Raw genomic sequence first — 21,506 nt, forward strand, 5'->3', positions numbered from 1 at the left:
TGGGGATCTAAAAGCAAAGCAGTCTGGTGTACTTGGAGTTAGTTTCTAAGTTATAGTATACATAAGGAAGAGCATACAATGGGAAAATATACATTCAACTGTTGTATTTTCAAGGTATTTCTTGTCTCCTAGTAGCCTAGTTCCTTTCAGTTCACAAAACAGAAAGTGGAATACAAATCAGTTTTCTGCTACATTTAGAAAAGTCTAATTTATGTTTACCTATAATATTTTCTTTATTTTTGAAATTGTGTTTAAACAGAAAATAAGCAAACTTTCATGTTATTCAAAGTGGAAGTCACGGAGTGTGGGAATATTTGGTAACTCCCTTTGAATGTATTAAAAAGGCCAGAAATACATACAGACATAGTGATTGGAGTTTTAAATTATTTTAAAAATTAAAACGGCTTTTAAAAATATATTTCCAGAAATTGCTATAACAATTCTTTGTAAATCTATTTTACCTAGCTGGACACAGTGTATTATGTACTGTTGCTGCCCTCACAAAACATCTCCCATGTCTTCTGACTGAATGTTGTCCAGGTATAAATCAGAAGTGTGCTCAGCGGAAAAGTAAGCATTTTTTCCTGAAAGTATAAACTACACTTGGTGTAATTCACTCATGGTTAGTACATGGCTTGGTGCTAGTTACTAATTTAGTGGGAGCATGTGAGTTGGTGTTAGTTAGTGGCTTAGTGATGGAGTGAGATAAAAAAAGAGTTTTGCTGGGAGGCAATCTGAATATTTTTCATTCTTAGATGAAGTTAATGAGATGCTTTAAAAAATTGAACTTTCTGCCTTTGGTCACAGTCTGTGACACATGATGCCTGGAGTTGCAGCAATTATCTTACGATGACAAAAGCCAAGAGAACTACAGAACGATTTCCAGCCTTTCTGGAAGCTCTACATGTCTGAACTGCTAAACTGTTCAACCATGGAAATATTGGCCTCTGAATTGCCACTTATATCCAACACACTTTTAATGAAATGCTCTGCTTCTCAGAGCAGAAGACTTCTAATGGACACTTACATCAAAGATATCTAAAATGGAATCCTGTACGCAAACCACTATGCATTTTATTAATGAGTATTTTTAAAAGCAAGTTAAATCACATCTGAGTAAGATTCACATAATTTAACACGTGTTATTTATGACAGTTCCACTTCCTTGTCATTTTATTGGGTGAAGAGACTCTTGGCAGGGTAACTGGATCATGGAGGCACTGTATTAATCAGTTGATTAATCTGTGTGCTGTGGGGAGGTGAGACTTAGTTAGAGGTCAGCCACTGGTGGTTTGCCTTGGAGTGTAGATCTCTCCCTGGTGCTCTCCCCATGTTATTCTGCTTTCTTAGCCAACAGAAAGTGAGAGATTTTGCTCCATCTTACCCATCTACCATGATGCTCCATCTTTGAAGTCAGTTTCGCATGGACTGAAACCTCGGAAACTGTGAGCCAAATTAAACCTCTCCTCCTTTAAACTGTGACTATGAAATATTTTGTCCCAGCAACAGCAAATAGGACTAATATATTTAGTCACACATTTTTTTTTCCAATCCATTCTATTCCTGCTCTCAGCACTCAAGGATGCTACATGGTGACCTGGCTCTACTGTTCATAGGTTAGAGGCAAGATCCTAGCCTGCCCACATTCATGGAATCAGTGGTGTGCAGATGAAGCAAGCCATGTCATCAGGCTCAATGTTAGTACTCTCACTGCTGGGATTCTTGGTTTGTCAATATTTAAAGGAGCAGCTGGCATCCATTTGCTTCCATGAAGGGTGACAGTCTGTAAGAAAGTCTGTACTGAGAGAAACACAGATACAAGAAACAAAGTTTCTTGATGACCTTATTGGATCTCTTGGATCCAGAACAGTCTGATGAAGCCATGGTTCCAAACTCTAGTTATGTAGGTTCGTAAATTCATTCTGGGATGGATTTTCTGTCACATACAATCAAAAAGCACAGCTAACACAGTATACTGTTTCAAATAAACTTTTTTGTAGTTTAATATATAAATTTTAGGGCACATATTGAAAGGTTACAGTGAGTTACTATACCGGCTCATGAATACTTAAAATAATTCCATAAGATTTATATAATAAAATTCTTAATAACTGTAAAATAAATCCAGTTTGAGCTTATATGATTTATCATTTCCTATCACAGGGATTTAAAATAGATTCTAATGATTTTTATATTTGTAATCTTCCTCAAACCAATTAAATTTGCTTAACATATTAATCTGCCTAATTTTTAATATTTGGTCTCTTTCAGGGTTTGGTTCTGTTGCTTTGGCTGATGTTAGGATTTTTTTGTGACCTTTAACTGTGAGCTTATAATTGTTGGAATGTTGTCTTATAGGAACAGTCTGAGGTTTACATTTACGGCATTATTGTAGGCATGATTTTGAACATGCTTCTTTTACATACCTAAGATTTAATCTAATACCAGTTTACATTTATTCTTATTTTGCAGTGGCAAGCAGAAAGGCCAAGTGGCACCCAGGATTTGGAGGCAGATTTATTTTATGTTGATGAGCACTGACTGGGATAATTTCCAAAATATCAGATCCCAAAGACACAAGGAAGGAGGTTTTTATGGGATTTCAAAGAGAAAATTCAGAGATAAAGTACTTGGCTATCTTTGATTGGTTGTTACAGTATGCATCATAGTGACCAACTATGTATCACACTGACCAGCTGTTTCCAGGAGACGGAAGCAACTGGAACTATAACAAGAACGATTACCCGGGCAACTGAGAAGCTGAAGTATACTGGTTGTGGGGTGGGTGGCATTTTCTGTTTCATTAACCCCCTCTTTTTGTTTTCCCAGCAAATCTTTCCTGGGAATATTACAGTCTTCAGAGACAAGGCCCAACTAGGAGCAGTAACATTATGGTTGTCAGTAATCCTAGGATGAGCCCTAGCCAAGGTCCTCAAGATTGTCTTATTATAGAGTTGCATTTAGGAAGGACATAATTTAGGTCTTTCTGTTCTGTAACATTACTTGGGCAAGGTAGTGAGGGAGTCAAGCTGATCTAGGAGTGTGTCCAGTGTGTCTTGGATGCTTGTCAAATCTTTACCATTTGTAAGGGCCTTACTGGTTATTTTTTATTCTCTTGTGTGCAGGGGTGTCTATAGATATAGCTGGTCTTTTAGCTAATGTTTTGTGGAGCTAGTTATGAGCTGTTTCTGTAGGGTTATGCTTTATTTTCTCAACTTCTTAGAGCTTGTGACCTTTATGATATATGTAGTTTCTATTGAGTCATCTCTGCTACAAATACAGGCCTGTTGCTGCTGCGAGTGGTCAAATGTAGGCTATATCTAGGAATAATTTTTCACAGTAGGACCCTACAAACGTTTATTTCCCCCTCAGCTTGGGTAGGGAATCCCCCAGGCTAGCCCAAGTAGGTGTAGATGATCAGTGAGTCTATCTGTATGTCTTTAAATGGGGAGCAATAAGGACCAGTAACACAGACACTAACGCCAGAGCTGGCTGCACGGAAATGAGTGTCAATGCATGGCTTGAGCTTGCAGAACATATGGTGGGGGCAGGTCTCACTCAGATTAAGAAGGATCTTTGTGCAGTACCAGGTAAAGCTTTTCTGGCTGGGGTTGATGTTTCATTCAATTGGATCCTCAAAGGAGGCTTAGGAGTACAGATTTGGCATTGTTGGTAGCAGGTTTACAAACAGCAACAGGAAGCAGTAGCAGGAGAGCTTTGGCCCAAATAATTTTATCCAACATGACCACAGCATATCTAGCCTGTTGGACCCCATTCCTATCTAGCTACTTCCATCCATAAACAGGATGTATTCAGCATTTGTCAAGAGGTCCATTTTTTGGTCCAGTACAGCATATGGCAACCGGATACTTAGGTCTAACCTAAGGTGAGTTTTTCAGTGTTCTTGATCAGCAGGATAGTGCCCATTAGAGTGAGAAAGCAAATAGGGGAAGCAGCCCTTTGATACTGGACCCAAGTATTTGCATAGGTAGGTCACTGGGTGCTCCCAGGGGCTGACAGTCCGAGTAAACAACATTTTTTTGTGGACTCAAGGATCCAGATTCTATAGAAGCCAGCAGCTCCAAGAAATTGCCAGAGTTTCTTCCCTGTAACCTGTTTCTGTCAGATATTTCAGAAGAACTTTTGTGCCTTTTCTGAAGGCAGCTTGGGTGTCATTAATGAGATGTGCTATGATAGTTTGTGCTAGGAAATTAACAAGGTCAGTTGTGAGGGTTTTATAAAGAGGGTAAATAAATTTTTGAATCTCTGGGAGATTGAGTACAGGTCAGCTAATCTTTGAGTTCAAAACTGGTGTTTCTATTTAAAGGTAAAAAAGGGCTGACTGACAGTGGCCAATCAAAGGCAGAAAAAGGCACTTTTTAGATTCAGGCAGGTGTACCAGCAGAATGTGGGTAGCAGAAGACTGAGGCAACATAAATGGAGGGTAATCGGGATGGCAAAGCTTGGAGATCTTGAACTGGCCTTATAGGCAGGAGAGGTGTATTTTAGCAGTTTGACAGTCTATAAATATTTTGTGGTTTTGAAACCTCATTTTTTCCCTCAGGGGACTGTCATGGAGCTGGAAAGGACAGAGTAATGTGCTGTTCTAGAGAGAAGGAGATGGTAACTTGGCAAGATCTGTTGTTGGGCCTCCTCCAAAATAGTGGGAGAGTTCCCAGATCCTTGTGACAATTGAGTAAAAGTCCAAAAAGGGTATATGTGTTAGGGACCACAGATTAACAGTCTGTCAGGATCCCATATTATTTTAGGCAGCTAATGTGTGACTAGATGACTATTTGTGCTTCTTGTGACATCTGATAGCATTGGAGGTCACAGTGAAGCAGTGTTTTCGATGGCCAGGCCCAGAGACAAGTCTTTAGCTCACACCTCTGTGAGAAGATTTTTCAGAATGCAAGATTGCAGTTACCTGTCTCAGGTGGATGCAGGTGTCATCTTCCTGTTGGGGATCAGTCAAAATTGAAAGATCAGGGTGAAAAGAGAAAAAGGCTGACTGGCTTGGTGCAGAGGAGATGATTGCTTCTAACTTAAAGAGGAGGTCTCTTTCCAGATGCAGTATAGGGGCTGGCTTATACAGGAATTCATGTTTGGTGAGATGCCCTCCCATGCTACAAGTTTGTGCCTGGCAGAAGAGGTGAGAGGCAAGAGTCCAAGTTGCCCACGTGATGGTAACTTTTTGACAGAGGGAACTTTTGAAGGCAGAGAGTTCTGATCCATTGTCTGCCAGAAAAGTTAAAGGTTTGCTCCGAACTTTTGCAATGACCATGGGTTCTTAGGGGTACAGTTTGATAGTGCTTGGTCTCGACTATCCACCCAGGCCTGACAGTGTGAGTTGAAGTTTATGTTAAGGTAGGCCAGGATAGTCAGGTTACTTTGTGTTTCAAAGATAGAGGGAGCATTTACTTGTGTGTGTGTGTCCATAGCCTTTGTAACTCATAGCCAGAGGGTGGGCTCATCTCTCAGACTGTATTTTTTTTACAGACATCAGATGATTTTCTTTTATCAGATTTCTTGGATGCAGTGGTTCATGGGCTTTTTATCTCCCTGCTTTCATGTCTTTTGGAAATGCTTGGCTGAATTTATACTTCTAGGTAGGGTGAACTTTGGGAAAGGCCATGGCAACTCATTCATTGAGGCTGAGAGTTCAATTTTTCCTCAGTCAAAATGTGGAACTCAGAAGGAATTGCTGGCAGTCATCTGATCAGGATAGGTGCATATCCAGGAGGGAACCCTCTGTGACCAAATGCAGGCAATGACTGATGGAACTGGAGCTGGTTCAATTGGCTGGAAGCAGACAAGTCTAGGGTGGAGGTTGGGGGGAATGGGGAGTGGGTGAAACTTGGCAGTAACTGCTATGGCTGCCAAGGTTGTCAAGATGCAATTCTCAGGAAGAATGGGGCTCTTTTTTTCTTTCTTTCTTTCTTTGAGACTCAGGGAGCAGTTTGGTTTCAGTTTTGACTGTAAAAGCCCTTTTTCCTGCAGTAAGGGACTGTGGATTTTGAATAATTCTTTCCTATTTCTGGCTCCCTAAGTGTATGTTGCATACCCTTGGATGATGAAGCAACAGACAAAGGGTAGGTACCACTGAAAGAGGCCACTCAGATGCCCACCTGGCTGCACCCCTCACAGGGACTTGGGCGCAACTTAGCTAAAGAAAGTGCAAGTTCTCCATTATGCCATGTGTCAATCATCAAGGAACCACACAGGAAGACCCAGTCAGCCACGGAGACCAGTGCTTCCTGGTCTTGCTGCACAGATGAAGCGGCCTATGGTTTATGCTGTCATTCCACTCACACATTCATTCAGTAGCCACTCAGAGGTTAAACATTCCACCCCTTTTCCCCCTTGAGGGTGGCCCTGACTACTGAGAGTTGATCAGACTGCCTTTCTGCTTGAGCTGAGCAGGACTGACAGACTAACTGGGGTGTCATGCGAATCTTACCAGACTCAAACAGGCAGGCAGACAATCAGACAGACCAGACAGACAGACAGACTGTGTCCTCTTCCCTGTTGAGTTTGATGTGAGCCACTCAGGAGGGAGCTAAGAATCCTTCTCCAGACCTCCAAGGGGGCTCGAGAAGTCTGGAGGGTGCACCTTCCTGTTAGGACCTGGAGAGGACCCTGCTCTTTCTGTGAAGGCTATGAGCAGTGACCGAAGAGGTCAGTACAGTTGGTCCTCCTGGATTATGCACTATGTGCAAGGGCAAGCACTGAAATGACACCTAGGATTTGGAGTCAGATTTATTTTGCATTGACAGGCATTGAATGTGATCATTCCCAAAATATCAGGCCCAAAGGCTCAGGGAAGGAAGGTTTCATGGGATTGCAAAGGGGAAGTACAGATACAGAGTGCTTGCTATCTTTGTGTCCTACAGTACGCACCATAGTGACCCACAATGCATCACTGTGACCAGCTGTTTCTAGGAGACAGAAGCAACCAGAACTGCAACAGGAACTACTTTGTGGGTAACTAAAAAACTGAAATATACTGGCTAGAGGGGAATTTTCTGTTACAATCCAGGCTTTATTTGACCCATAGTTGATATAAATATTCACTAAATCCATGTGAGGGCTTGATTGTAGTTAAACATTCTCAGAGAACACCTTCCTTTTTTCTGCTTCTTCAAAGACAAGTGCAACATAGGAAATCTTTTTTTCTTTTAATGTTTATGTTTTGTCTTATTTTGCTTCCCACCCATTGAAAGTGATTCAGTAATTTGATTTTTGTAATTTCATTTGAGTTTTGATTTCTTATCTAATTTATGCAAGTTCTTAGTTTTATCACTTAAGATTGTGACCAGCAGGAACTTTTAGAAGACCAAGGTTAGCTGTCAAGGTCTCTGTTTCTTTATTGCATTCAGATTTTCTTAACATTTTTGCTCTTCAGTGTTCTTGGGGTTTTCTTAGGTTTTTGTGCATTCTAAGAGATAGTAGGTATATTTTATTCAAAAATTTTAGAACCCCTGTATGCCTTTTAAAATAGGTTCATCTAAACCACTACCTTGCTGCAGGTAAGGAAAACCCTGTAGCTATTATTCATATGGAATTAATGTGAAACCCTTAATATTCCTGACTCAGTGAGTTTACTTCATAAGGTACATATTTCTTATGCATATTCATATTTTCTCATATCACTTCTGCATTTCTTTTTTTCTACTTCACCTACTCCCACTTTAGTTACCTTACTGGTTTTCAAGTATCTCTTTGAACTGTTGCAAATACATTCATGTAAAATGGTAACAGATCTATAAAACAAGACAAATGTTTTTAAAAATACGTTTTTATCATTTTGCAAGTATAGGTCATTTTTACATATCTTCTACTATTGTTGGTTTCTTTCAAGAGTATAGCAAGTATAGGTATTCTTTTGTGGACAAAAAGTGACTCTCAAGATATTTATACCTAAACTAACCCCTAATCTAGTGCTCTTATGCTTGAATCAGGATCAGAGAAATTGCATATTTGGAATACTTTAGAAATGAAAAAATAAAATAGAAGGTGTAAGTCGTATGTGGAAAATTCCCTAAAATCACTCTATCAAGCTATGTTCTAAATGAATGTGGATATCCTGAAATTGGTGGAAATTATTCTTTTCCAAACATCGTATGTGACATCTGAAGTACTTTTATTCTAATTTTAGCTAAACTAATTTGTGGCAAACTATGTTTTATCACTAACAGTTAGAGTATACCATTTGATGAACATTCTGTAAAACAGCTCTTTGGCTGTGATTAATTCATTTACATTTAATAGCAAGAAGAATTGATTTACTTGTTTAAATGTAAGATGTTTCCAAAATTAAAATAAATAATTTTAGAGATGATTAGAGCTATGGGGAGTTTGTACTCACTTTCAAACAAAAGAAGCGAAATTTTTCATATTGTATTTTAAATGAATATCTACTGTATTTGCAAAGATCTATTCATAAAATGCTAGCATCAGGGTGAACTGTATAACTATATGCATCTTTAATAACTGGGATGCAGATTATGAGAAATGAACTTCTTTCTGTGTAACCTAAGTAGACCAGAAAAAAGCTGGTCCTTTAGTACATTGCTCTAGACCTTATTCCCAGTGAAATTCCCTCTAGGTGAAGGAATTTATGAATAATAAGTAAAAGGATTTGCCATGTTTTTCAAAAAGACTCTACAGTTTATTTTGGATAAACAATATCTGTAAATTAGGAGACTTGTTTCTTATTTCAAAAGCACTATGGTTATCATTTAGCCTGTCTAAAAACAAAGAATTGATTTACAAATGTGTGTTAATAACAATAGCCAAAACATTGATTTTTCTCATCTGAGAATATGTCTGTGAACAATATTCTATCAAAGGAAAAATAAAAATATAAAGGAAGGTGATTCATCAGGGCAGGTAATCATGCCTCAAGGGGAAATTGTATTTTGTTGGAAGCAATTTTTTCAAAACCACTGAGTTTCCCAGAAATACAAAAATGTTATGCTTGTAGTTTGATATTGTGAACTTTAGCATTCATATATCTTTAAATTATTAATTTGCCTTATCTATTAAAGAAAGAAAAAAGGCATTGTTTAGTACTCTTCTTGGAGCTAAAATAAGCTAGTTATTTTCATCTATATCAAAGTGACTTATGTGATTAATTGTAAATATAAAATATGGGAAAGTTAGGATTTTTGTAAAATAATTATATGCAAATTAAACATGTTATTCCTACAAAATATCATGCTAATTTTTTGCATAGCATCATCCTTTAAATGAAGAAGAGTTTTCTTATTGATGTTGTATTTCTTTCATGATATTTATTTGATAAAAATGTATAACATATATCCTAAAGTACTGAAAAGGAATTATGTTTTCTTCTTCACAAAAGGACTTCAGGTAAGAAGAGAAATGTTATTGATTTCCTGTATTTTAAATCTCTAAATTTAATACTTGAGTTTTAAACATGATTTTTGTAGTTAAGAGTTTCACTCTACTATTAAATGAATACAGGTAGACTGACGAAAGAATAACATTACCTTGATATGAGTTTAGATCTCCTGTTTCGGGGAATTACATTTGCATGAAACCAAGAACAGACTGAATAGATTCCCTTCTCTCCTGGTGTTCTAGAGTGATCGTGTGAGCCGCAGGAGTTTGTGAAACTCCATTTTGCACAAAAATTCTTGCCATAGGTTTGAATAGACACAATAATTTCTCTCTCTTTTTCTGCTTTCTCAACTATGCTCTGGGGAAAGACTGCAGCTCTCCTTTTCACCCCCTTACGTGAACTGAAGTTATACACCACGGGCAACACCTGAGTATGTGAACACCTGTTTAAAAATATACATAAACGTACTATCGTCAGTGGTGCCTCAGTTCACAAACTTAATTCGTCCCTCAATTCTAAGGAAGAGTGTGTAGTTGTGTTTGTAACCTGATGCTGAGTTCATGAACAGAAACAAAATTTTGCAAAACACTTCTGTTCAAGAACTGTGAACAAAAATGTTCATGAACTGAGCTATTTCTGTACAGTATAAGAAAGGCTTAATACCCAAAATAGGAGGTAAGTCACTATCTCCAACTCCATGAACTCTACTCCTGGGATCTCTTCATTCAGCCCAAGGCTTAGTTTATCTGGATCCTTCCTGGTCCTTTACATATGACAGAAAACTTATGAAAGAATTCAGGGGTGGTCCTGAACATAGTCCATATGTAAAATAAATAATGGAACTAGAAAAAAGTTCATTTAAAATAAGGTGAAATTGCAAAAAACTCACTGGGTATTTTAAAATACTTTTCAATTAATTTACATATCTTTTCCTTAATTATGTTATGTGCAATTAGGTTAATTCAGATTAATATGTAACTCATTCCACATATTCAATGCATCTTCAAGTGTTTGCCTTTCAATATTTAGGAAGTCAATCAAATTATAATTCTGAAATTAAAAAATAAAGCAATATATTAGAAAATGAGCAAAATAGTGAAAGCAGGTTATGAGGCTTTGCTTAGGAGAAATTAATCAGTAGACTCTGCACTCAATATCTTTATTAAATGACATTTTCTCTGAATACTTGCTAGAAGGATATTAAGGTTAAACTTGAAAATACAGAGATTGTATGTCTACTCAAACATTTAAAAGGTAAATATCTGTTACCTACTTATTGATTTATAATCAAAATGTCATATTAACAAAAATGTTGAAAGCTTTTTTGGATAGTACTCTTCTGAGTATTAATATAGTCTATAACCTATAAATAGAAAGGAAAAGTTTGTTCACTGAGGGAAAAGTTTTCCTGGATTCTCATAGCAGTAATCCATATTCTTTAAAGAACATATTTGACATGTATAGAATTTTAAGAATTTGCCTACACATAAGTGCTCAATATAGTTGGCTATTAGTAAGTTAGCTCTGCATGCCATACATATGTTCAGATAATGTTCCAAGGTTGAAATCTAGTCTTAAGGTTTGCCCATTAGCTATAGATACTAAATGTAAGTTTTGTTGTAATTATGAAAGTGCATTAACTGAGAAAAAAGTTTTGGCTCTTAGAATTTGTGGTCTTGCTGGTGTTTTTGTTATCTCTGGAAGAAGTTAAAATGTTAGCTTCATCAAAATGTATTTTCAAATGTTTGAAACATTATAAATAGGAATCTAAAGCAAAGAAGAAAAAATACAGAATTTATTGGAGTAGATTTAAAGAACAAGGTAAATGTTAGAGAATAGCCAGGGACTTTGATCTAATACTAATACAAAAATTAATATGTTTAGGAGGTACAGGTACATTTAATACTTATCTGATTTTTTTAATTTGAGAACTAACTGTAATTTAATTTCTATCAGTCTGAATACAAGCCATGAAAAATACATGGTAACATTTTTAAATAATTTTTCTTACTTATTTTCCAATTCTCAATGCCTTTTGGAACTTGAATGATGTATGCATAATAACAAACCAAAAAAAAAATGTCTCACTAGTTGGAGCCATCTTAAATTCCTTTTGATATACTCAGAAGATGGGTGAGACATTTTGCTTTATACAATGGATACAAGTGAGAATAAAAATAGATTTTTGTACATTCAACCAGTCTTACTTATCATAATTTGCAGACAATATTTCTGACAGCGTAAGTGAGCTGGTGGGACACAAAAGCTTGGATCCATTTATGACAATTACTATGCTAAAGGAAATGATAATATGATGGATAGAGATCCAGAGAATTAGTCTAATAGAAATCCAGCAATGGCTCATAAATGACTCTAATTGTCTCAGTATTGTGTCTCTCCAAACCACAATCATCCAACTATTTGTGCAACCCCCTCTGAATACAGTATTCATCTCTTACTCTGTCTCAAACCCGAGCCCCTTGTCCTCAGCAAAAGCGTACATGGCACTGAAAGATTTAACAATCCACTAAAAGCCTAGGCTTCACCTGAGAAATTGCTAGAAACATAGGATTGTGGGCCAGACCTCAGACCTGCTGAACAGAATCTGCATTTTAGTAAGATCCTCCCATAATTCGCATGTCCACTGCGTTTGAAAGCACTTCCTTAAGGCAAAGAGACCAATTTTTCTATTTCTTCTTTAATCTCTACGTTAAGTTGATAAACCCTTCATCAAATGAAGAAACAGTAGCTTTAAATCTATTATTTTAGCTTTGTGTCAATTATAAAAAGCTTACTACTTACAAAGTACCTAAGAATATACATTAGTTTTCCCCTCATAGACATGCCATATCCTTCGTAAAATCTAACCTAGATAACTTTACAGAAAGAAGTCCCGTGTCATTGAAAAGAGTGATAAGAGATAATCAACATTTTTCTTGATTTATGAGGAGATAAAATGACTTTCACTTAAAATGTGAAGGGAATTTATTACAACTTATTACATATACAGGTAGCAAATTATGAAGGTCAAATTCAGTGAGTTATAGCTTTGTCCTGCAATCCTCTTTGGCTAAGTTTGTTAATGACAAGTTACATGAACCTGGGTGCATTATTTAAATCTTAGAAATTTCAATTTTCTTCACAAGAATATGAAAATAAAAAGAGCTACTACCCCATAAGTGGTCCATAATGGTGACATTAAATATTTTGTGCTGTGTTATTTACAAAGTGCCTCTCATAGAAGTACAGCACGTCCATTATTTCAACTTTCTATAAAAACACAGAACACCTAACGTGACATGCAATTTTATCACTCCCTCAAGGCTGTAGTCTGTCCCCTGACAAGCTATTGCTGAGTAACCTCTTCAGCTTTTTGACCATTCTTATCTTTTTCTCATTAACAAGACCTGAACCCCAGGGGTTTTTGTGATGGTCTGATATTCGAGCTTCACAAACATTTCTCATTTCTCTAGTGCCAACCTTGGAAGCCAGGGAACAACTAATACCACATGTTGACCAGAAAACTGGTCCAGTCCAGCAAATTTTAGCAGGTGAGGTAATGTACAGACCTAACTGAGCTTTAATAGTTCCTGACACTTAGGTGCAAGAAAACGAGGCTGACGATCTCATGCTGAATTTCTAACCAGTGCAGATCTGAAACAAACATTTGACTTACTTTTGGGTCAGCATGATTATGCATGTTGCAACTACTTCTTCTGAATACTCAAATATATCTAAAGTCTATTTTGAGAAAGAATATGTTTGCTAAAGAACCACTCTGTTTTTGTTACAGGTAGAAGACATTTTTGAAAATTCATATAAACGAGTTGTTTTTTAATATATTTTGCCTAATTTGACCCAAGCTTTTCTTGAATAGCAAAGTTATTTCCATTTTTTTTTTTACACTCAGCATTTTTCCCACAGGAATGTAATACACTTCCATTCTTCAATAACTAATTTTTCTCATAATCATAAGATTAGTGAAATGACATAAATTCAGAAAGAATAAGACCGGTTGTGTTACCTACAACTTGAGTGGTTTAAAAGTATTAATGAGATGTATTAGACCATGTACAACTCTTGTTCTCCACTTCAAATGTCCCTGGAAGATAAACATTAAGGAAATGATTTTTAATTTTTTGTGAATAAAGAACTTAATGCTTTTATTTTCATACATACTAAAAATTCTACCCCAAATATAAGAATGCCAGCAAAAATTTTGTCTGTGCAATAATACCTTCTGCCTGCAGGACAAAATTAAAAATAATTTTCAAAGAATGAAGTTATCCTTTTTGAAACATCTTTCCCTGGTTTTGAGTTAAAATTTAAGCAATCTAATCATTTTCCTGGAAACTTCTTATAACTGACAATAGCAAATGTTTGTCATTAATACTTTTATTTTTCAGTTAATTTTATGAAAAAAGGAATGTTTCCTTAATACTATATTCATTTTTCTCATAAATTTTCAGTTTAAAAAAACTGAGATAAATCTACATAATTATTTTTCAATGCTACTAAAGAATAATTTAAAATTAAATAATAAAAACATAGGAAATAAGGATTTTTTATTTTTAATTTTTGATGTAATACATCTCTAACCACTTTCTCTGCATCTGTTCCAGTATGAAAATTAGAGCAAGGCTTAAATTATAAAAGATGTAATAAAATGTTAATTACTGTTGGTTATTATAACTCTTACTATGTATGATATTTTCCTCTTCCCGATACACAAATTACAATTTAAATTTAATGTAAGTATATAAGCATCATTTCACATCATTTTTATAAAATTTAAGTAACCATAACCATATCAATGTGATTGCAAATCTAAAAATAGTAATTTATTAAGCTACCATTCCAACAAATTCAGCTAGGTTCATCTGTTTTCAATTGTTTACATATTTTCCATATATACAAACATACACGTGAAGCTTGGACAGAAAGCACAATTTCTGTCAGTGCAATTTTGCAAGGAGATTAGGTACACAGATTCACACTCCATTGCCCTATGGGGTCCAAACTATTGTTCACAGTTGGATGGCAGAGTATCTTGCTCCTCCGGAGTCATCAGACAACTTCTGGGGACATTATCAGCAGTCACAGCCAGGAGAGGTTATTAATGGCCTCTAATCACTCTGCAATGCCCAGAACAGCCTCCACAACAAAGTGCTTCCCAAAATGTCAACATTCTGTGTTTGAAAAAGCGTGACATTAAAGCAACATAAGTGGGAAAGTGCAGGTAAACACAGGAATTGTAGCAACAATTTCTTTGCTGATGTGGACTTGTTCTCTGCACCTTCTTTTGCCTTTAATATGGAGGAAAGCACAAGTGTTCAACAGCCTTGACCTCTCCCCTCCCTCACTAACTGTTCCCTTGGGGTTGGGATGGTGAGCATTGATTCTGGAAGCAGTGACCCTCTCCTCTGCCCATAGCAGAGTGAGACGCTCTGCTCCCTGCTGTGGGAAAAGGACATACCCCATCGGGAAGGTGGGCTGCAACGCTCCAGTGCTGCCTGTGAAGCCGGGAGACTTACACAAACAAAACAAAAGTGCTTCTTCCTTTATTATTGGCTTTCTTCTCCAGTGACATGGTTTGACATTTATTCATGATACTGCACAAAGCAATGGTTTAGACACTTTCATTTCTTCATGAGTCTTCTTTACCTGAACGGTCTATAATTTATCTAACTTACTGTTGATAAACATTTGAATTTATTTTTTCTTTCTATTACAAATAATGCTGGTATGTGCAGGCTTCACAGACCCTGAGAGCCACAGAAGTAAACATTTCTGTCACCGCTTATTGGTGTTTTCCAACATTAGGCACAAGCCACAGGAGATTTTCTTCTCAGAGAAATGCAGCTCAGGTTGCATTTGTGCATAGAATGTAGGCGGGAGAGGGGAGCTTGTCTATTGGCTCTCCTCAAATCCCAATACTTTTCAAGACCAAAGATCCTACCTGCAGACAGGAATAATCTTCAGCTGCCTTCAGCAGACTCCATCAAGACATGAAATGTTATCACTTCAACTGGTTAAGTCATTTTTCTACAGCAGCTAAATAGAGATTTAGATAAAAAAAGAAGGACAATCCAAAAGCCAGATAGAACAAATTTGCTACCACCTACAGCACAGAGTATGCTGTGGATGGAGATGTCTTGGCCAGGTATAAACTAAGCAATTAAATCTGTACAGTGTGTGTTGACTACAGTGGGTGGTTTTGATGAAACTAAGGCATGATAATATAATTTTTAATAAAATGAAGAGAAAAAGAATTAAAAACTTCTTCACCTGTGCTCTTTTTGGCAGCATATATACTTAAAATTTCTGTGCTGACTGTGCTGACTCTTATCATGGCTAGGAGTGTTAAGAATAGGTTCCTAAGGGACAAGTTTATTGATGACCCGATTAAAATAAAGGGAGTATCTGTACACATGGTTATCATTAAGTACATATACATACGCTGGTATATCAAAAACCCACATGGGTTATGAGATACAGCGAAATTCAAGGTCAGCATCAGAGCATGATGAAGTCTCCCCACCACTTGGAGCTCATATAAAGAGAAAGAGAATCTCCTAACTCCATTGAGAGACCGTATGATAGTATGATAGCATGGTAAAGGGCTACAACAAGTCAGTTCCATTCCCTGACATCCATTTATCGCTCTGTGTTCTTGGGGGAAAGACAGCTTTTTATAACTCAGTTTGCTCATCTATATAATGGAAATAACAACAGTAACTGCATAATAATGTGGTTCTGAGAATTACAAATTACTGTATTTACATATTACTACTGCCAAGGTCTACTCCAACAGGTTTCATGGCACTTTATGTTTCTGGCCTTAAAATTATGGGTTTTATTATTTATGTTAGCAGAAAATAACTGGGGAAAAGAACACAAAGTGCTGCATTCATTTCCTGAAGCTGATTTTGCCCTGTGATCAGTAATGTAAAAACAGTTTACTGCAGAAGCTATTACACTGAGGTGATCCTTCTAATTCAGATACTATCCCAAAATGCCTCTTACCTATGGATGAACCATCTAACTTTCCATCTCAGAAGCATAATTCAATGTGAAATATTTTGAAAGACCTTGTGTTTCAATGAAAAACTCTTCAAAGTCTGATCACTAACTTCAAAGTTCTCTCAATATTTCCCATGAGGAAAACTTTATTGCAGATCCACAAATTCTTGGGATTATAGCAGCCAGGTCAGTGTCAATTAAAAGTAGAAGCCATATGTAAGATATTTGCTGCACTGCATGATCAATAGTGAGCAATTTTTAATCTAAAATACATTACTTTTATCTGTTAACCATGGCAGTTAAAAGAATATTTTGCTTTCATGCATTCATAATGAAAATATAATTGCTAAATTCTACCACTGATAAGTATATTGTTATGACATTTTAAAATTCATTTTTAGAATTATTTTCCACTTAGAGGCCACACACAGATTAAGTTAAATGATGCTTGCAGACAATGGTGAAAGTGTTATTTTTATTGGGAGTTATAATGGTATTGTCACTGTGTGTGAAATTGCACAGCTTAGAGCTGTATGGCTATACAGTTAGTTATGTAGCTGAAGTATATATGACATGAGTTCCAGATATTTGCTGTATTATGTTGGAAAAATAAAAAAGAAGTTTTGTTGTAAATGCAAATCAGATTGTATATCAGAGTCTTGATTTTTGAATGTTAAGTAAGAAACATGTAAGTTTACACTGTTATACTCTCTTCTAAATGGGTGAAATTCTTAAGTTAAAATTTTAAACAAAATAAATTATGCTACATAATTACGTAGTAATGTCCATTAAGCCACTGAAAATAATAAGAGATTTACAAAATAAATCTCTTTACCAGGGCTTAATTTGTTTAGCAAGCTTTGAATTTAAAACATCTAATTTACAACTGGTCAAATTATGAGCAGTTGGGGGGGTCCCAGCGCCATCTGCTTGTGGCCCGCTCTACCCTCCTGAAGTGGAAACGGTGACCAAGGGCCACAGAGCCATGCTACCTCATTCCGTAGCACGGGTGCTTCATGCTCTCTCCATGAGCTCTTCCCTGGATGCCTGAAAGAGATGATCTTTGTCTTCTGCTGTGCTACTGTGATTTAAGGGATTCTAAGTTTCTGTTCTGGAACAGAGACAAATACCTGTTTGCAGAGGAATCTGTGATATAATGTGCTACACGCTGACCTAGATCTTCCTTTCTCCCTCATCCTACCCTTTTTAATGTTGAATTTTATCCACCTATTTTAAGATTTCTTTTCTTCCCATGAGAAAGATGTTATGAACTTCAAACAGCAAACTTTTCCGTTAATCTGTGGAACATAACCCATTTGTACATCAAAATCTATTTGTGTGTGTGTATATATATTATATATATATATATAATATATATATATTATATATATATAATTTACCAGTTTAAAACACTGAGTGTATAGAATGCTGTCTTATATCAGACTGTATTCTTAGGAAATAAGGCAAAAAGATGTTATCTCACAGTAGAGTTTAATGACAGGGAATTGGGAAGGAGTGATATAGTAATAACCGTATATGTTATTGTACTACATTATTCTGTATTGGTGGGAAAATACTTGGAAGGAAAAAGGGAGAGAGCAAGAAAGTGGGTCCCTCCGCAGCCAGGACACTGAAATTCAATGCTTTGGTTGCGGCTTTGTGTCTCTGGCCAAGAACCACATGGGAAAGGAAAAAGCCATTTTATCCTTGTTTGTCTCTTTGGTGCCTAACATGTGTTGCAAAAACAAACAACAAAGGGGAATGGAGGGGCCTACGCTGACCAGCTTCTGTTACCCAGATGCACTTCTGATCCTTGGGTCTGGTATGTGTGCAGCCAGATTTAAAGCCACACAAATGGTGAGTGCATTCAGATGACTGGAACCTTGGCTGAGTGCATTATTTTTTTAACGTCAAACCCTTTTCCTCAGAGAAAATCCTTTGCTCCTATGATATCAATATTGAAAGTTCTTTTTCTTTCTTTCTTATTTTTTATTTTTTTAGTTAAAAGCCAAGTACAACACAGTCCACCACAGTTAAATTTCCTGGTAGTGCCTATGAGTACCTTGGAGCTGGGGAAGACCACCTCAGAGTGAGGGATGACTCATCGTTCAGACAACTGGGTCAGAACCTCTCTTGTAGAAAACACTTTTGATTCAAAGTCATGGAGAATTCATTAATATTTAATAAGAGTTGAGCGTAACGATTTAATTATCGCCCACTTCTGCAAATTCAGCCATTTAGCAATTCAACCACATCTAGCTTGCAATCACTTCCTGAAAAATATTTTACTCTGGGAATAATTGCAGCTATTCTAACTTTTAACAAAGGATTTTTATTTGTCTTAATTTATTAGAGTGAAATGATTTAATTTAAAATATAAAATTCATAGAGAAGGCTTAGATATAATTTAGACCAACATTTTATTATAAAAAAGGGTAAAAAAATACGGCTGGAGAGATTAAATAAACCCAGGTTTTAAAGCTTTAGAAAAGCCCTAACATTTTTGAATTTTAATGCAAGGATGTTCTATTTTTTCATCATATTGCTTTTAAAGACATGTAGCAATGTTCCATCAAATAAGAGTAACTTAAAATGTATTGAATCTGTACAGTAGCTTTGGGAGTATGTGATCGCTTTAATAGGAAGTGATAACTAAATATTTTTTGACTACATATCAGTTAAAACTTATTCCAGGTATATTGAAAATTTCCGGGAATTTTGGCTTCTAAATTGCCCTGCTTGGTATTTTTTAGCCCTCTTTATGCTTCTTAACCCTCTGAAGCACTGTTTTCAGTCAGGAATTGTTTTTAATCAGGGTTTTATAATCTAAAGAACTTGAGTGAAAAGGAAAGCTATGGACAGGCTTTTTAAAGTCAGAAATACCTTGAAATTTACTGCTCTGTATTGTGAGTATGTGTCTGTGCGTGTTATTCTGAGGAGGAAACAGCATTTTTAACACAGATATCCAAAGGGAATGAAAAGCCTGAAAGATTAAGAACCCGTGCCCTAAATAAAGATGACTTTAGATTATTTCCTTGGTCCTTCTCCTTCACATTGTATTGTCATTTTCCATATCATTTAAAGGTGAGTGCTAATCACTGAAATATCAAAACCAGAAAATGAAATAGTTTTATTAGCTTATGTTTCTTGAAAGCATTGGTTTTTAACAACGATAATTTCTGAAGGCACTTTTCTTTGTAAAACATCATTATAAATTTATAAATAAAAAATAAAAATGTTCTTCTACCTTCCTAAATTCCTTTGACTAACCTCTTATTCGATATGTTCTGGATCATTTGTTGAATGAGTTATAATCTCCTATTTCTCCCTCCACAATCTCTGGCAGAAGTGTTAACTTTTTGTGTCATATCCTTTCATCAGGTATAACTTTAAATTAGAAAATTGGATCATCAGCATAATAAGATGCTAGATTGCTTGAAAGATGAGGGAAATACATAGACATCAGCTTTTCCCTGCCTCTTTCTAACGCCGCCACTCTGTCCACTCGCATGAGAGAAGGGTTGTAAAAAACCTGGGAAATTTATCTCCCTTAAAATGCTGTGATAAGATATAACCTGGGGTCTCACGCATGCTAAGCACACACCTCTCCTTCCATCAAATAAGAAACGAAGTCAAATGAGAGACTCCTTGTAAATAAACTCAGTAATATCCACTGGAGTTCAAGGCTCTGCACACTTCTTCCAGAAAGTGATTTCCAATGCCTCTTTCATCTCCTCAAAAATATTACTTTTCTACTTGTCCTGTTGGAATCCTAGTCCTCTTTCAAGACCATATTCTCTTAAATGTCACATTCTCTAAGTATCTTGCTTGCCTTTTCCAGTGAGAATTTATTTTTCCTTTGTGTGAAATCTTGTTGGTGCCTAATTAACCCTCATGTCTTCCTTTCCATGTCTTAGTTATTTATGTTTGTTTTCCATGGTCTGTTGCAAGTTAAATGAGGAGAATATTGTGCCTTGCCCTTCTTGATGTTTCTGTCAGCACGTACAACATTGCTTACACCTAGTGATTTCTCAACAAGATTGTACTCAGGAGATGAGATAAGTGCACGTTGCTGTTCCCTTACACCATAGCAGTGAGATTGATTTTACTTAGACTCCAGTGTTATTTGGGTTGTGAAGATAATTTACTTGTCAGAAGTGGGGAAATGCTGTTAACATCCAGTGGAGAGTGGGTTTAGTGCTGCTAAGCATTCTGCATTCAGCAGGATAACCCCACAGTAAAAATGGTCTGTTCCCAAGTGTCCACGGTCCTGAAGTTGAGGAATTCTGGTTGATGAGTATGGAAGTCCTCCTGTGTGCCAGGCCATCACAGCTCATGAGGATAACACTGCACAATTTTATTCTTCTAATTTGGAAGTTGGGGGAAATATGTCTTACATAGTGAACCTGACAGTTATTCCCAAGGCCAGAGGCAAAACTTGAGTTTGGAATCTTTGGTCAAACATGACATTTGTTCCAATAAATTCAGCAAAGGTAAACACCTAAAATGAAGGGGCTGAAAAATAAAACTAAACAGAAAAACCACAAAATACAGAACTGTATGACAGAAGAAGGAGGTGCTCAGTTCTGGTGGTCATTATCTATTCAGTGCTTTGAACTATCTTCATTTGAAGATATCTTTTGAACTTTGAACTATTCTCTGAGTAAATGTTTATGCAACCTCCAGCTTCAAAAAAGAGACAGAGAGAGAACAAACAAAGAATTCGTACCTCTTCAGGTGATTTTGGAAGTTTGGATATATCTACTTGCCTTGCATTCTACTTTTTAATTGAATGACTTAAAAACGAAAAATATCAATGAAATTCCCATTGTAGCTAAGTGATCCATATGGAATAATTTTGCTATGAATTTGATAATAAGTACATGCTGTACTTAAATTAATTACATGCCTACTATGAATTGATCTCAACTGTTTTCCATGCTATCATTCCACGATCATATACTCTATGCTACATTATCTGAAAAACCTATATCTACAATTTTTTACCAATTTAAAATTTAAAAATTCACTTCGTGCTGTTGTAGAAAGCATCAGCACCAAAATATTTTAAATAACTTTTCTTTTAGAAATTATTTTTTCAATGATAATTCTTTTT

The 21,506-nt window shown here is 36.2% G+C and overlaps 1 protein-coding gene across 1 annotated transcript in view; it reads right to left on the reverse strand.

Moving 5' to 3' along the window:
- Window positions 1-4,876: 4,876 nt before the first annotated feature.
- The window catches only part of Agmo (alkylglycerol monooxygenase), a 168,634-nt gene continuing 152,004 nt past the window's right edge, over window positions 4,877-21,506 (reverse strand). Inside the window, 9 exon segments of the mRNA XM_005415288.1 lie at window positions 4,877-4,957; window positions 6,129-6,266; window positions 8,422-8,535; window positions 10,076-10,122; window positions 10,125-10,209; window positions 13,392-13,446; window positions 13,522-13,567; window positions 13,570-13,611; window positions 15,702-15,769. Coding sequence (XP_005415345.1) covers window positions 4,877-4,957; window positions 6,129-6,266; window positions 8,422-8,535; window positions 10,076-10,122; window positions 10,125-10,209; window positions 13,392-13,446; window positions 13,522-13,567; window positions 13,570-13,611; window positions 15,702-15,769 — 676 coding nt within the window.

Source organism: Chinchilla lanigera, unplaced genomic scaffold (assembly GCF_000276665.1).
Source record: "Chinchilla lanigera isolate Chin_1 unplaced genomic scaffold, ChiLan1.0 scaffold00009, whole genome shotgun sequence".
Taxonomy (NCBI): Eukaryota; Metazoa; Chordata; class Mammalia; order Rodentia; family Chinchillidae; genus Chinchilla; species Chinchilla lanigera.